The sequence below is a fragment of the Cervus canadensis genome, chromosome 24 (assembly GCF_019320065.1).
Source record: "Cervus canadensis isolate Bull #8, Minnesota chromosome 24, ASM1932006v1, whole genome shotgun sequence".
NCBI lineage: Eukaryota > Metazoa > Chordata > Mammalia > Artiodactyla > Cervidae > Cervus > Cervus canadensis.
In genome coordinates, this window is record NC_057409.1 from 20,112,802 (window position 1) to 20,130,814 (window position 18,013).

At 43.4% G+C, this 18,013-nt stretch overlaps 1 protein-coding gene across 5 annotated transcripts in view; it reads right to left on the reverse strand.

The window, feature by feature from the left end:
- RHBDD1 (rhomboid domain containing 1) overlaps positions 1 to 18,013 on the reverse strand; it is a 188,432-nt gene that overhangs the window by 125,676 nt on the left and 44,743 nt on the right. For all 5 annotated transcript variants that reach the window (XM_043445300.1, XM_043445301.1, XM_043445302.1 and 2 more), the window contains one exon: positions 686 to 774. In XM_043445300.1, the coding sequence (XP_043301235.1) occupies positions 686 to 774 (89 nt within the window). The remainder of the gene's footprint in view (positions 1 to 685; positions 775 to 18,013) is intronic.

Below are 18,013 nucleotides of genomic sequence, written 5' to 3' on the forward strand. Positions count from 1 at the left end.
TGAATATACGTCTCGCCTGCCAAGGACCTAGTAGTCATTCTACTTTAAATGACTTTTTAAAATATTGACCTTGTACTTCAACACAGATTTGTCTTTCTTTTTTTAACTTTGCCTTGCACTTTGAATTCATGAAATATTACAGAAGAAAGCATATTTTAAACCTGCTTTAGTTCTCTGAATTTCAAGGAAATAGTGGTTTTCAGTGAGTGGCAATAATGCTGTGGGTGTAAGTGTGTACCTCATTTGTCCCCTAAGAAAGCAGCAGGTTTAAAACTGGGGGTTTCAGTCTCCTTGTTGGAGCCGAGGACCAGCACCAGCTGGTTCACCTCTTAGTTTAAAAAGAGCCTATTAGGGAATTCCTAAGTTGACTCACAGGGAAACTTGGGGTTGCCTTTATTCCCATTAAAATGAAGATGAACTTCCAACTAGTCATGCCAAGGTGTTCTGGGTTGTGTGCTCAGCTCCTCAGTCGTGTCTGACTCTTTGCAACCCCACGGACTGCAGCCCGCCAGGCTCCTCTTTCCATGGGATTTTCCAGGCAAGAACACCGGAGTGGGTTGCCATTTCCTTCTCCAGGGGACCTTGCCAACTCAGGGATCGAACTAGTGCCTTTCGTGTCTCCTGCATTGTGGCAGGTGGATTCTTTACCACTGAGCCACTGAAGAAGCCCGGTTCTGCTCCATACCTGTGCACGATTCCATGATCTTCTTCAGAGGCCCGTGAGTGTACATCAGTCCAACAAGAATTCCAGCCAGATGCCCGGCAAAGGAAGTCCTAGGAGAGAAGGAGAACCTTCATGAGTGTTTGCTCTGCTGTGGAGTACACACGGTCTTCTCAAAAGCCAGGGGCATGTCAGTGAGTCACAGTTTGCAGACTCTAGCTCTGCATCACATCTTTCATGCTGAGCAGCATTTAACTCAGTCCCAAGGACATCACTTCCTACCTTACAAGGGAAAAAAAAAAAAGTACAATGAATAACAAACATAACAGGTTTAAAAGGCAATCTCCCTCCTTGACCAAGAGAAGTGAGCGGTCTCCTTCAGGACAACAGAAGTGTTTTTGTCAAAGCAACCCATTATACGTCTTCCAGTTTTATGTCTGTAGCTCTTATCAGGAAGTATCAATGAAATGCATTTCCTCTGAATTAAATCTTGAATTAGTCACAGCTACTGTGAGGGTCTGGCATTACCTGTGTTCACCGCAGAGCAGACAGCTACAGTTTTCCCACCCTGACTAGTGAGGCAAAGAGCAAGAGACACTTTGCAGAAGAGATTGAGATGTCCACCCCCTCCCACACCCCCCAACATAAATGTGGATCTTTCAGTTCCTCAGCCCCCAAAAAACCCCAAAATGTAAACTTCAAGCTTGAAAGATGAGATAGAGCATAAATCGGTTCCACTCTTCTTAAAATAGCATCTAAGATTAGCAATTGCTTCTAAATATAAATACAAGGCAAGCCCCAGCTAAGTACATGCTGAATGAGTAAAAAGAGTAAATGGAAGATCATGCAGCCCGGCTCTCTGCCGCCCCCAGCTCCTGCTCTCAGGGCAGCCCAGGCCCTCCGTCGGGTATGTTCCCCAAACAGAGGTGAGGTCACGTTGTCACTGCCATCCTGTAGGGCTCACTGACTCCTCTGCTTACAGACCCTTTAGCCTGCGCTCAAGGCCCCCGCACTCATGGCCCTGCCCATCTCTTCTCTCCATCCTCATCTCCTACTAAACCCACTCTCACAGCCCACTGCCATACCCCTCAAGAGCTCACTGGTGACCCCCCGGCTAGGCTGAGGAGTACCCCGTCATAACAACTCTTCACATCCCAGGTGAAGAGTTCCTCTTCCTTCAGAAGTTACCACGGAGCCGATGTGAACGCCAAGAGCACGGTGACTTTTGTGGTTTACACAGAGGTATCTCGCACACCTAGGATGGTGCCTGGCACAGGACAGACACCCAAATAGGTGTGGAATGCATGCTTCCAGTGTCCCAGGATGGTTTCAGCAAGAAGAGCAGGAGGCGATTTAAAGTCGCTGCACCTTCAGAAGCCTCGGAGCGCTGGCTGTGCCACGGCAGGGACCGAGCCGTGCCGCGGACGCTGTCACCCTCACGAGACGTAGAATCAAACCCAATACACCTCGTGACCACGGCAGCAAAGGACAGGGGCAAGAGGCCCTAACGCCACAAGTGAGGCAGCCGCAAGTGACTGCCACGGCCTCAGGGCCGGGGAGACTTCCTGGCTTGCAGGAAAGAAACAGACAAGGGAGCACTTCAGAGAAAAAGATGAAAGGAAGCCTTGTGTAGTCAGGACGGTCCTGCCCAACAGCCAACTCAATCACACTACTGCCCAAACAAGGCTCTGCATGCGTCTACATACACTCAAAGTCATGCCATGTGTGGGCATGCATGTGTGCACGCACATATATGCGCACACATAATCATTCCTTAAGGATAGCTGCTACTTTCATCAAATATCTCTAACTAACAGCATGTTTGACCTGATAAGAAAAACATGGGCTCAGACAGTCAGCTTCCCATTTTCAGGGAAGAACAATATTAATTGTACTTTCCTTTAGCTTTTCCAAAAAAAAAAACCCCAAACTGTACTTATTTTATTCTATTTTTAGGCAAATAAACTCTCCAACTAGTTCGAGGAATGGCAAAGAAAGTGGTGGTTTGAGAGAAGCAAAGAAGAGGCCAGAATCAAATTTTTAAAAACAGTAACTTCAATTTAACTGAAAAGAATAAAATACATTGATGTCTTTGAAACTATTTAAGCCATTCTGTATGGTAAATTATACAGCTGTAACATGACATGGGAGAAAATGTCAGTTTTAAGTCCCAACCTATTAAACAATCAAGTTTAAACCTCATTTATAAATTACAGCATAATATAGTTAAAAAAAAAAAAAAAAAAAAGACATGTATATTTTGTACTAAGCTTCCCTGGTGGCTCAGCAGTAAAGAATCTCCCTGCCAATGCAGGAGACTTGGGTTCTATCCCTGGGTCGGGAAGATCCCCTGGAGGAATAAATGGCAATCCACTCCAGTACTGTTGCCTGGGGAATCCTACAGACAGAGGAGCCTGGCGGGCAGGGTCGCAGAGAGTCAGACACAACTGAGCGACCAAACAACAACATAGTTAAATGAATTTTTTCTCTCTCTAAATGTGTTTGTAGAAGTCTGAGTTATAATCACATTATAAATAATGAAGGAAGGGAGGCTGGCAGACCTGAGACTATATTTTATTATCTGCCTAAATTCAGCATTTTCCACTAAAGTCCCATCTCAACACTCTTACTGTCCTTATCATTTCATTTAAGCTATATAGAAATGTTTTTCTTTTAAAAAACAAGAAGAGCTTATGATCTTATTCAATCTAAACTGAGAACCTCTCAGGATTTCCCTGGTGGTCCAGTGGTTAAGACCCCACGTTTCCAATGCAGCGGGTGAAGGCTTGATTCCTGGTCGGGAAACTAAGATCCCACCTGCTGCACGGCATAGCTAACACAAACAAACAACCCCTGAGAAAGTCCCAACATTATAGACAGAAAAGGGAAGGATGCCATCCATGACAAAGGAATCATATGCTTGTCTCAAGAGGTGAGTTAACCTGCTCCATGCTGTAGGTAACCATTTGACAAACCACTGCCCTTCGCCTTCTAAGAGATACCCAAGTCATGAGAGAGGAAACGGCCCTGCAGACAGGAAACGGAAGTGGAGCTGGGAGCTACCTCCTCCCTGGTAGGATGGGGCAGCCCAGTCCTAGGATTAGGACACTTTATCCCGGCCCCTGGGGGTGCTGGGAAGGAGGCAGGGATAAAGGAGGCCCGGGGCTTTGAGGGAAGAAGACACACCTGGGCTCTCTGATCAGTGGCTGGGAATGTCGAATGCCACAGCTTCAGAAACAGACCGTGTTACCGTGATCATAATGACACATGCTAGACAGATTTTTCAACATTTTTGACATCTGAGGCTCCCCGAGCTCCACGGCAGCCCTCCTAGAAGGCGCGCCCTCCTCTGCTCTTACTTATACCTGCGGGCTGACACCCCAAGTGGCAGGCTGGGGAAACCCTGCTTTTAGGAACAGCCTGAGGTGGTCTCAGGCTGGGATGAGGATTTGGTGGTGACCTGCTGTCCTCTATCCTAATCTACGGTAATTCCTCAGGGACAGAACCACTGTCCTCAACTCTGCATCCACGACCACAAATGGTACAGCATCGGAAGCCTTGATAAGTGGCCTGACTCCAGTTCTTAGTAAACAACTCCTGAAGGGGTGGAGAAGTAGAATTAAAACTAACACACAAAATGCACACATCTGACCTATATTACAAGTACATTCTAACAGCACAAGGAACACCGGTCGCCAGTGAACAGCTGCTTTAGTATCAAGTTTCACTGGGAGAGACAATGATTGAACACACACTTCCCCGCCCCGTGCTCACTCCTGCACACTTGGACAACATATTACACAAGCCATGTGTTCACTGAACAAAACAACAGCACTAAGTCTATTATCATAGTCTAAAATTGATCACTTGGAAGCTTTGTTTCTTCTGATAGCTCAAGAGGGACTCTTTAGAAAATCCTAAGAGCTATTGTCAAACATTGACTGCGATGGTGAGGTGTGGTCACAAGAGCCAGATACACCACTGCCGTGTGTGGCCACACAGGTTATGTGCTGTGTGAACTACAGACAGAAGGCAAATCGCCTGTCCAGGGTCTCAATGGCTCTGCAAAGTACTGACAGATCCGATGCTCCGATCCCACTGTCAGAGCGAGTTAAGTGCTTATGTATTTTCTTCCTAATAGGGGGACAATACAGTAGTCCAGTGGTCCTTTAGCTTGTCCAGGTTCTAAATCCCTTTAAAAGTCTGATAAATGCCATGAATCCTGTCTGCGGAAAGACTCCACATTCACACGGTATGTCGCTTATCATTTTAAGAACTTCATAGATGCTTTGAACCCTATCCATGGACCTCTGATTAAAAATCCTTGCCCGAAAACAATTTCTCACAAACAGAAGAATTTCAAATACCGGCACTAAGTCTAAGCAGTTACATATTCAATTGGAAAAACATTTTGTTTGTATTCAAATCCTAACACAGAGGCAGCCATTTCCTTAGATCACTTAAGTTTATGAACATGTCCAACTTCTTTGTTGGCCCACTGCTCTCTCATGGTGGAACCAACATCTGGGATCAATTTCTTTCTCTCTAAAATCCAACTTTTAGCAATTCTTTCAGTTCAAGTCTGACAGTAAAAATCTCTGCCAGTCTTTGTATGTTCGAGAAGGTCCTATTTCTGAATTTACTACTGCTGCTAAGAAATGCTCTGACCATCGGACAGTCATCCTTCTACAGGTGATCTGGCTCTCCTCTCAGCCTTTAAGATTCCCTCTTTGTGTTAGATTTACTGTCATTATGGATCACTCCAGTTGTAGACTGGTTGAATTCCCTCCTTGAGCTTTGCTGTTGTTTTTTCAACCTAAAGTCTCATGTCTTTCTGTAGTTATGAAAAATCATCATTGTTTTTCATCCTGTGGACCTCCAACTATGCAGCACTTGCGTATTGAGCACAGAGTGGGAGCTCAATGCGTGTTTATAGAAAAAAAACTAAAAAAAAAACATGAAAAGCAAATATCAAATCAATGTTGCTACATATAAGGAATAGTGATGGTGGAAAGGTAATTCGGGAGCAAAACTAAGATACTATTATGGATCATAGGTTAATTACCTCTCAGTAAAGCTGAAGAAAAGATACTATTGTGGATTTTAGTTCCACAGACTATACGCAGACAATATTATTAATACCAACACACAGTGTTCTTTCCTACTATGCCAGCATCGGCTGATCCCGACTCCTTTAACAGGCAAATTATTTGTCAGGCTGAGTGAAGCGGTTATACAAATGTTCCCCTGTCAAATGCACTGCTGAAGAACCAAAACTAAAGTCATGATTGGAAGCCAGGACAAGCTCTACAGGACCTCTGTTAAACGGCAAACTCTGCCCACAGCTGAAGAGGTGATCCTCTCAGGCACAGTTCAGAAAGCAGGAAATGAATTACTCTAAGGCGTGATCTCACCGTGAATGAACAGCAAAAGACCTCATTAAGGATGCAACTTGATAGGGACCCAGTGTTGGATAAGGTAAGACAATAAGGTAGGGTTAAAGACAGTCAGCTAGAAGTGGCCTCTGGTACTGGATGTTCCAGAATTTCCTCCTGTAAAAGCAGTTACTACCAGGTAGGGACTGAGTGGATCAGAAGGTTTGGCCATCTTAATAAAAGGCCCCTGACTGCCGTTACAGAAACAAGATGTAGCAAGAATTTTTCAGCTTTAATGAACATCACTATGGAAAATCTTGATCAGATGGCTTCTTCCCAAGATAACCTGTTCTTAAACCATCTGTTTTCTATCTGTGATGCTTTGTTCAACCACAACCAGCCTGTTTCTTTAGCAATGGCACTTTGGGAGATACCTGATCTATGTGTCTCTCACCATACCTTCCTCATGCCCTCTTCAGCGCGCTGTGGCCTCAGAAGGAAACACTAGTCCCCTTCCAGTATTATATCTCCTTAAAGGTAATGCAATCTCTACTCTCCATGTCGGTTAGATAAACATGCTCAACCTCAACCTCAAACACAGAACTGGGAGCTGACCGCGGACATTTACTTCAGTCCCAGACAAACAAGACCTAGACAAAAATAAGCATTACCGAGGTTGGAGGAGACTCTCTTACACAAGAGCTTCCAATTTATAATAGATGATACCAAGCAATTCTTTGGCTCTCAAGTCCACGTCTCTCAGCCTGGCAGCAAGAGAATCCCACGAGCTGGTTCAAGGAAGTAGCATTCATTCATTCACCAAATACTTACTGACTGACTACTACATAAACAAGACAAATAGTCACTGCCTCACAGAGCTTATAATTGGTGGGGAAACAGACACAGACACACACACTAACTGTAAATTGTGTTAAGTGTAGGGAAGTAACTCCACTTTCCCTAGGGTGGTCTGGGATGGCTCCTTAAGTGGCATTTAAAGTGACATACACAGGATTTGAAGCTGGCAGGCCACGAGGCGAGGATGGGAGCTTCTGGCAGGGAAAAGTACATATGGAAGAGCTTTGAGGAAAGGAAGAACTTGGTGTTTTAAAAACACTGAGATGGCTATGAGGTGGTTGAATACAGTGAGATGATGGAAACCATGAATTTTGGCATGAGATGAATTTAGAAAAACAGGTAAAGGTCAAGTCCTGTAGGCCTTATGTGCCATGCAGAGGAATTTGGGTTATTTCATAAGTACATTGGGAGGCCACTGGAGAAGTTTAAAAAGGAGAATTCTTAAGAGTGATCTATTCTGTCTGCTGAGCAGACTCTCGAGCGTCAGCAGACCAGGAAGGAGGCTGAAGTAGCTCAGGTGAGACATGGCAGCAGCTTGGAAGAGGGTGGGAGCAATAAGCGTGGAGAGAAAAGAATGGCTTGAGGTCTATTTGGTGGCCAAGATAAAGGATTCGTTGATAGATTCAGTGCAGGAGGTGAGGAAAAGGGAGAAAGCTAGGCTTCTGGCCTGTGTGATGAGACAGATGAGGGAACCACCTACTAAGATGGGGAAAACCAGAGAAAAAGGAGAGCGAGAGGGGAGAATGTAAGAGCTCCATTTTGATGTGTTTACTCTGAGGTGCCTGCAAGACAATTAAACAGAAATACTGAGGGGAGTATTCACTAGATACCTGGATACCAAGCTGGAAATTGAGAGGAAGAATGATTCAAAATAATGTTCATATATTTAACTTTACTTGACTCCTAGAATATCTGTACACACAGGGCCATGATATTTTATCTTTAAGTGTATAACATACTCAGCTCCTCTGTCCATGGGATTCTCCAGGCAAGAATACTGGAGGAGGTAGCCATTCCCTTCTCCAGGGATCTCCTTGACCCAGGAATCGAACTCAGGCCTCCTGCATTGCAGGCAGAATCTTCACTGTCTGAGCCTCCAGGGAAGCCCTGGTTCTGATGCATTATACACACACAAATACATGTATACACATCTAAAAATAGGAAATACACAAAAATAACCACCAATAATATGGAAGGAAAGAACATCCCCTCTTCTTTGTTCCAAATTCCTTAAAAGAGTGTTTTCACTATGTTACTGGGTGTGTGCTCAGTCATGTCCGACTCTTTGTGACCCCATGGACTGGAGCCAGCTTCTCTGTCCATGGAATTTCCCAGGCAAAATTACTGGAGTAGCTTACCATTTCCTCCTCCAGGGGATCTTCCCGACCCAGAGATCAAACCTGTATTTTCCTGTGTCACCTACATTGACAAGCGGATTACCACTGAGCTACCCTGGGAAGAATTCCATTATTTTTTAAAAGTATATAAAGCAAACAGTAACTGGACAAGGCTCTCATTTAAAAGACAACATTTCTCTTATTGATGTGGCAGATAAATCTAAATATTTTTGCTGTTGCTGTTGAGGTAAATCATTAAGAAAGCTTTCCTCCATTTGGCACATGCTAGTGTTTCCAAGTTGACCTCCAGATGGAAATCAAGATCACTAGCTTTGTAGCATTAGTAAGTTTCTTTAGAGGCTGTGCTATTATTCAAAGCTCCTTCAAAACATAATGAGAAGTTGTGCCAAATTAAATGAAAGCAACTGGTAAGTGAAATTACACACAAAATAAATGAGTAACCCAATACACTTAACTGGACCACAGATGTTACAGAGTCAGTATTAATTCTAAGTGAGGCCGGTGTTCTTTTCCTCACCAGACACTTCATGTAACCGGACACCTCCTACAGTACCCTCTCCCATATCATCCATATCACTGTTGAGGAGGTTCCATTTGCCCCAAATCTCTCCATCTGCTCTGCACTGCCCTCAAGCCCTGTCCCATCCCAGGCTTGAGCCATTTGCAAAAGCCATGATTCCACTCTGCACAGCTTAATATGCACTGTGCCCTTTGCCTCGCTGAGCCCGAGTCAAACAGCCTTCCTGATCACCCTTGACCGCTGCCTCAGGACAAGGCAGGGGCGGCTTCTTGGCTCCTACGGTATCGTCTGAGTTCCTCCACCGTTTAAGACTTTGTCTGAAGGTGTGTCTGCCGTTGCCCTGCTGCTGAACCTACTGGCTACGAACCCTATCACACCCAACAACCCCCAAGCCCGAATATTCTTTAATGCTCACTCTGTTTTCTTGTAATGGAATTTATAAATAATGTATCTACACACATATTTTTAAAAACACAGACACAACACATACACTCAATCTCAATTCAATGCCCCAGGCGTAAACACAAGAAATTTTTAAATCACACGATAAAGGACCATGAATTACAAACGTTCAGGGACTTTCCTGGGGGTCCAGTGTTAGTAGCCACCTGCCAATGCAGGGGACCCGGGTTCAGTTCCTGGTCCGGGAAGATTCCACAAGCCGTGCGGCAACTGAGTCCACGCACCCCAACTGCTGAGTCCACGCCGCAACTACTGAAGCCCCTGTGCCCCAGAGCCCATGCTCCCCGACAAGAGAAGCCCCTACTCGCTGCAACCAGAGAAAGCCCTCACGGAGCAACGAAGACCCAGCACAGCCAAAAATAATACATGAGATTTTTAAAAAAATGTCCCGGCACACCACCACCAGAAGACACATAAAGTGGTCCTTTGCTTGCCTCTATGTACGGAATCTGCATGAAGGCGAGATTCACAAATGCAGGCGGGGACAGATGGGCTTTCTGTGACTCAAACACTGCAGGCAGGGTTTCACTGGTGACATGACTTTATGGGAGATTTTTACTCTGAATAATGCAGAGTACAATCTTCTCTTAAGTTACATTTACAATTCTATTTACAATTTTCCTGGAAAAAGTCACTGCCTATTAAATCCATGCCAAAGAGGAAAATCTTTGTGTTTACACGAAAAGCACAATTAGGTTTCAGGCTCAGATAATCATAAACAGGTTTTTCACCTACATAAAAGTCCTTTCAACAGAATGGGGGCGTGGTGTGCACAGGACATTCTTATTGGAGGGGACGGTCCTGCAGGCTCCCCCACTAATCGTTATGATACCTTAAAACAACCCTGTAAATTTCCAAGATCCTTCCTGGAGCCCACACCACCTCTCCCAGTGAAAAACCACTAGCTTAGCACACAGCAGATGCTTACGAATTGTTTGCCTGAATTGATGACCTTTAATCATTAAGCTTCAAAAATATTTTTCAAAGGACTTTTCATGTGACTATACCATGCACACATTCCAAGGATTCCAAGTAAATCTACAACATATTGAAGTGATACGCAAGAAAACTTCCCACCACAACCGAAACGCACACGGGGAGTCAGACTATTTGAAAGAGGCCATGATCACTTCCACACTGTGCGGCGGCAGAGTAAATGCAGCTTGGCACAGGAAAAACGCTCTGCCATCTGCTATTACTACAGACAAAAATATTTCTGGATACCACGTGAATGGTTATGTGCATATCACCTCCAGAAAGTAAATGTGAAATGAAAGAGAAGTGGGATTGTTTATAGCCTGACTTTAACATATGCTACTGTTATGAAGCAAATCAGCCTTTTAGAGGTATTTTCAGAAGCAGTGTCATAACTGGAAATCTCATGGCCCTATGGTAGTTGGGCTCTTTGAGGCTGTAGGCAGAGGCTGGCTTAGATGACCCCAATTAATGAGAGTTCATCATGGGGTACACAACAAGAGAAGGACAGCAAGGAACAGTCTTGGCTGTGAACTGTGGTAGTGACTTCTACACTGCACTTATACTTACCAGAACACAAATGGTAGGCTTCTCTTACCAGGTGGTAGTCTTAATTCACTGGCTCTCAATCCTAGCTCTCAACTGAGTCTCTTTAAGGGATTTTCAAAGTCATAGCTCCTTGGACACCACTCGCAGAAATTCTGCAGAATTGTTCTCGAGTGGTATCCTGACATTGCTGTTTGTTGGGTTACTTGTTGATTATGTTGTTTTTAAGTCCCCAGGTGATTTTATGTGTTGGGGTTGAGGCCCACTGATCTTAAGCCAAAATTCAAATTCTAATGATGAGATTTCAGCTGGCAGGGCAGGCTAACAAGAAAAACATTTTGAGTGTTGGCAAGACTCTTTACCCTACAATGTACCCCCAGAGAAGTGACATCTGTTTCCCTTCTTGGTAAGTTGGTCTTAATATATTCTGAAAGGCAGCAAGAGAGTAGGTATAGCTTTGAAAATACGTGGAAGGAAACATGTGAACTTACTTCAAAAGATTTACAAGTTCTTTGTTCTTAGGAAAACATGATAATTTAGCTAATGCACCCACATATTCAAGAAAGTCATATAAACATGGTCAAAATTGAAGATAGTAAAGAGCTAGGGTAATCCCTGAGCCTCTAAATCCAACAGAAAGACTGGGGAAACAAAACTGGATCATAAGGCTAACCTATAATTTCAGAAAAGGTAAATTCCATTTGTGGTTAAATCTGGTCTGAATCAAAATTCTACAAATGCCCAACCTTCTCCATGACTTGAGACCCAGGCATGCCATGGACATCACATGCTGCTCCTGTAGCTGCTTTACTGGTATGCCTGTGAGGCATAGTTGATGTTGAACAAGGGCAAAGAACCACCAGCTGCACAGTTCTGAAAACCGCCCATTAGAGTAGAATGTGTTTATGTAAGACAACATACTAGGCTGAACATCTGGGTGGACAACGTAATCCCAGTGAAGCCATGAGATCCACACGGGCTCATCTCAGGAGCACTGTCACAGTTGAAGATACACAGTCCCACCCTTGATGGAGGCCCAGGCAGGGCAGATGTCCCTTCATCTCCCCTGCTGGCAGCTGGAGCACAGACATGGGACCGACACATGGCCGGTGAGACACACCTCACACCTCATCTTGAGAATACAGTGCTGAGAGTGCAGTGAAGCAGTGGCCGTGGCACAGGGGTCCATCCAGACCTCACAGGTCTTTCCCCCGCCCAACACTTCATTGTTCTCAACAATCCTAAGAGCTGCTTGTCATCCTTCCAATAAGTCTATCCATGGTTAAATATGCCCGAGTTACTTTCTGTTTTCCATAAGAATCCTAACTGGTAAGGAACAGGTACATATATGGACGACAAGGAGATGAGTGGCTCTATTTTCCCTAGAATTGCTAGCCTTAGGACGTAAGACATGAGCTGTTGGTCAACCCTGTCACTGTGTGGAGAGCTTTCCTGAGAAAGAAGCGCTGGTGGACAGATTCTAAAATGAGCTTGGTGACTCCTGCTATTCATGCCCTTCATAAACCCTTTCTTCATGAGCATGGATGGGATTGGGACTTGCTTCTAATCTACAGAATAAAGCATGCCACTTCCATGATCATATGACATAAAACTCTAATTTTTGCCTTGTGAGCAGACTCTTCCTTGCTGCCTTTGATGAAGGAGGCTGCCATATGGTGAGCTGACCTACAGAGAGATTCAAGTGGCAGAGAACTAAGGATGGCCTCTGGCTGAGAGCTGACAGCAAGGCTCTCAGTCCAACAACCCACAAAGAACTGAGTTCTTTCAAAAGCTACATAAGCATGGAAGCAGATCCTTCCCCAGTCATGCCTTCAAATGAGACATCAGTGCTGACAGACATCTCTGCTGCAGTCTCGTGAGAAAGCCAGACATGTAAAGTTTGAAAATTCTAATAAAAGTGTCAAAAAGGATGTTACCACACTAAAGAAATATTAACCCAAATGTTCAACTCACTCTATGAATTCCTAGAACCTACACCCTTGTATTTGGAGAAGGAAATGGCAACCCACTCCAGTATCCTTGGTTGGAGAATCCCATGGACAGAGAGGCCTGGCAGCTACAGTCCATGGGGTCACAAGAGTTGGACATGACTGAGCAACTAAACCAACCACCACACCCTTGTATTAGATATAGCTCAATTTATCATGTGCGGGAGAAAAGAAAAATACTATTGCAAGAATTAAAAGAGAAAATACACATAAAAGTGGTCCATATAATGCTTAATACACTGGAAGAATTAAAATGTGAGTCAAAATCCACTCACCTCACTTGTTAAAACTGAGAAACACTATTTTTAAATACTCATTTACTATCTCTAAAGGGCTTCTCAAATGGCATTAGTGGTAAAGAACCTGGCTGTTAGTGCAGGAGACATGGGAGATGCGGGTTCAATCCCTGGGTTGGGAGGATGCTCTGGAGTAGGAAATGACAACCCACCCCAATATTCTTGCCTGGAAAATTCCATGGACAGAGGAGCCTGGCAGGCTATAGGGCAGGGGGCTGCAAAGATCTGGACGCCATTCAGTGATGGAGCATCTACTATTTTTAAGAGCTCTCTGAAATATGTAGATACTTTTATCCAGTAAGGTGTCATTCCCAGGGGCTCTGATGTCCTTGGACTTGTGTGAGCTTCATCTGCCACTCTTCTTGTACCCACACAAGACAGCTCAGAGGCACTGAAATGGTGGGAGCTTTTCCAATGAGTCTGATACTGATTTCAGGACGTTTTCTGTTTATCTTTTTAGTCCTCCCAACAAATCCATGGGATGCATACTGTTGCAGTTCCTACATAACAGATGAGGAACTGAATTTTTGAAAAGTAAAACCAAGGGCCAGGATTATGAAAGGGAGAGCTAAGAGAAAGCAGGAGTGGCACTCAATAATTGTGTGTTGAAAGAAGGAGAACTGAGTAATGCATCTGTACCCAGCACTCCCTCACTGATGGATACACCTTCTGCTTGCCTTTGCTCCGACTTTTTAAGTTTGGGAAAGCATAATTAGGATGTATAATCTTCAACAAGGAACATGAGGATAAGACGCCACATGCGTGACCAGAAGCCATATAACAGTTCATGTAACACAAGTCTAACAATATACCGGATCGTGTTTTACCCATAAAACATTTCCCCAAACTGAACTAATCTACTGATTTCTAATTTGTACCCCTCAACAAACTTTTTCAAAACAGCTATGTGTGCCTCCTTCAAATCTACTAAAAGACTTGCTTCACCAGGTGGTTTTAATTTTCTTTACTGTTTTCTAAGATCTTTTGCTGCCCGTTCCCCATCCAATCTTTTTTTTTTTTTTTAAGTGCTGATTCTGAGCTGAACCTTATGAAAACTCAACTGAAACCAGCATGCAAAATTCTATGGAATACAGATCAAAAGACCTCAAAGTCATTTAAAAATGAAGACTTCGAAAGAGGATCTTAGAATAATATGGAGCACAGGAAAAACACCCATCTCGTTAGCTGGGCAGTCCACCTCTATGTGGACAGGGAAAAACAGCTCTCTTTGAGTCATTTCAAATTAAATATAACAGTGCCCCCTTATTCATGATTGTGCATTCTGAGGTTTCAGCAACCCAAGGTCAACCGTGGTCCAAAAATATTAAATGGAAAATTCTAGAAATAAAAAATTCATAAATTTTAAATTGTGTGCTTCTCTGAGTAGCCTGATGAAATCTGTCACTGTCTTGGTCTGTCAGCCATCCTTTTGTCCAGCATATATGCCTGGAGATGCTGAGTAGCCATCTGGGTTATCAGATCAACAGTCATGGTACTGGAGGACTTGTGTTCAAGTCACTCTTATTTTACTTAATAACAGCCCCAAAGTACAATGGCAATTCAGATCTGCCAAAGATAAGCCATAAAGTATTTCCTTTAAGTGAAAAGGTAAAAGTTTTCAACTTAATAAAGAGGAAAAACTGTACACTGAGGTTGCTAAAATCTGCAATAAGAATGAATCTTCTATCTATGAAATTGAGAAGAAGGAAAAAAAAATTGTGCTAGCTTTGCTGGCACATCTCAAACTGCAAAAGTTTGGCTATTGTGGTGTGTGATAAGCGTTTAATTAAGATGGAAAAAATATTAAATTTGTACAATAAGGTATTTTGAGAGACCACATCCACATAACTTTTATTGCAGGATATTGTTGTGGTTGTTCTATTTTATTATTGTTACTGTTAATCTTTCCAGTAGTTATGTATAGATGTGACAGATGGACCATAAAGAAGGCTGAGCACAGAAGAATTGATGCTTTCGAACTGTGGTGTTGGAGAAGACTCTGGAGACTCCACTGGACAGTGAGGAGATCAAACCAGTCAATCCTAAAAGAAATCAACCCTGAATACTCACTGGAAGGATTGATGCTGAAGCTCAAATACTTTGGCCACCTGATATGAACAGCTAACTTTTTGGAAAGACCTTGATGCTGGGAAAGATTGAAAGCAGGAGGAGATGAGGGTGACAGAGGATGAGACAGTTGGATGGCATCACTGATTCAATGGATGTGAACTTGGGTAGACTCCAGGAGACGGTGAGGGAGGGAAGCCTGGCATGCTGCGGTCCATGGAGTCGCAGAGTTGGACGTGACTTGGCAACCGAACAACAGCAACAATAACCGTTAATCTCTGTGTCTAATTTATAAGTTGAGCTTTATCCTAGGTATGTATGTAGAGGGAAAACATTCATATAGGGTACAGCATGATCCCTGATTTCAGGCATCCACTGTGGGTCTTGGAACATATTCACTCAGAAGGGGGTCCCTACTGCACTCAGATCGAGTCAGTCTTGTATTATCTGAAACACTGTTACAAAGGATGTGTGTTAAACAGTGTATAATCACTCTGCTCAAGACACTTGATAGCCATCTTGATAGCAATCATATGTGGTACACTGAGAGACACTGGAGTGGAATTTATGAATTTTAAGTGAACTTTTACCATTTCTTAGGGCAAATCTTTAAAATTGGCCCTAAAACCACTATAACGCAAAAAAGCTTAAAGACAGGTGTTTTCAACCATTGTGACTTTAAGGTCATTTTTCCATCCTGGCAAATGCACCTTAAATCTTTTGCCATGAAAGCCATTTAATGCCTAACTCTGAGGTTCTCAGATTAGAGATCTGACAACTGCAGAACATGACTCAGTTCAGTTCAGTTGCTCAGTCATGTCCGACTCTTTTCGACCCCATGGACTGCAGCACGCCAGGCCTCCCTGTCCATCACCAACTCCTGGAGTTTACTCAAACTCATGCCCATTGAGTCGGTAATACCATCCAACCATCTCATCCTCTGTCGTCCCCTTCTCCTCCTGCCATCAATATTTCTCAGCATCAGGGTCTTTTCCAATGAGTCAGCTCTTTATATCAGGTGGCCAAAGTATTGGAGTTTCAGCTTCAACATCAGTCCTTCCAATGAATATTCAGGACTGATTTCCTTTAGGATGGACTGGTTGGATCTCCTTGCAGCCCAAGGGACTCTCAAGAGTCTTCTCCAACACCACAGTTCAAAAGCATCAGTTCTTGGGCGCTCAGCTTTCTTTATAGTCCACCTCTCACATCCATACCCATACATGACTACTGGAAAAACCAGAGCCTTGACTAGATGGACCTTTGTTGGCAAAGTAATATCTCTGCTTTTTAATATGCTGTCTAGGTTGGCTATAACTTTTCTTCCAAGCAGTAAGCGTCTTTTTAGAACATGACTAATACCACTATTATTAGTGCAAAACACCTGAGGGAAACAAAATCAAATATGAGCCATAGTAATGACCATAATAAAGAAGAAAATTCTTCTGCCTTCAGAAAAACTATAATTCTTTATGGGCAGGAATAAAAACTGTACACAGGATGATGCATGCCACTTAGCTTCTTCCAGAGATGAGCTTTCCTGGATGAGATCAGGAGAAATACAAGGAGTGATGAATCAGTGAGAAATGTGGTGAAGACTCATAATAATCCATGACCCTTACTTTTTTACTCCCAATTACACTCTCAAATCAAGGAGAGGACTTTTCATATTCCACAAGGTTACTCAGACACCAACTGTCTGGATGGGCAAGCTCTGAGGACTCTGACACTTATTCAAAGTGAACTGTCTTCCACATGGACTCTTTCGCCCCCAGTCAGCAGCACACAAGAGGGAAGAAAAGGGAAGGAGGCTGCCAGGAGTCAGCCATCAGGATAGACAAATCAGACACTGCTCCTGTTAGAGACCTATTTCACCATAAGTACACATATGATGGCTTCCCAGGTGACAGAGTGGTAAAGAACCCACCTGCCAGTACAGGAGACTCAAGAGACACGGGTTCAATTCCTGGGTGGAGAAGAGCCCCTGGAGGAGGAAATGGCAACCCACTTCAGTATTCTTGCCTGGAGAATCTCATGGACAGAGGAGCCTGGCGGGCTGCAGTCCACGGGGTCGCAAAAGAGTCAGACACGACAGAACATGCACACACATACATAAGATACCTGTGCTTAAATACCTTCAAGGCAAGTCTCTATTGGGAAAATGTAAAAAACAAAGAAAAAACAGTAACAGTGAATTTCCATCAACACTACACCAGTTATTAGTAAAAAGATGGATCAGAAAGTGTTCATTTTTAATTCATAGACTCTACTTGTATATTCAGTACAAAAGAGCACTGCAAGTTTATAAAGCAGTTTTTCTACTGCCTGCATAGTACTGAATTATTTAAAACTCATTTGAAAAATACACACACCTGACAGTTTTTAAAATACCATTTGACAACAACATTTTCAACATCTATAAAAATATGTGCTAGAGAAGCAGACTCTGTATACAGTCTTTCATTATCAAGTCCTCAAGTATTTTTACCCGCTGGAGCATCACACTTCACGAAATCACTGGAGAGGAATAGGAAGCAATGCAAGCCTTTGTTCAGAGTTCAAGTTACTTGGTTTATATCATGCGATGAATGCATACCACACTCAAAGTAAAATCAACTGTTTCAACAAAATCTGCACAATGTCAGGGCTTCCCTGGTTGTCCAGGGAAGACTCTGTGCCTCCACAGCAGTGGGAATGGGTTTGATCCTTGGTCAGGGAGCTAAAGTTCCGCATGGCCACTAAAACAGGAAGCTCTAAACAAGAAGAAGAAAAAAAAAAATCTGTGCAATGTCACCTACACTGGGACATCTTCCTTCCAAAATTACAGGATTTAAGTCCTCACAAACTGACACTTGGTAAGATCTCATCAAATAAATTCTACAAGTTTGG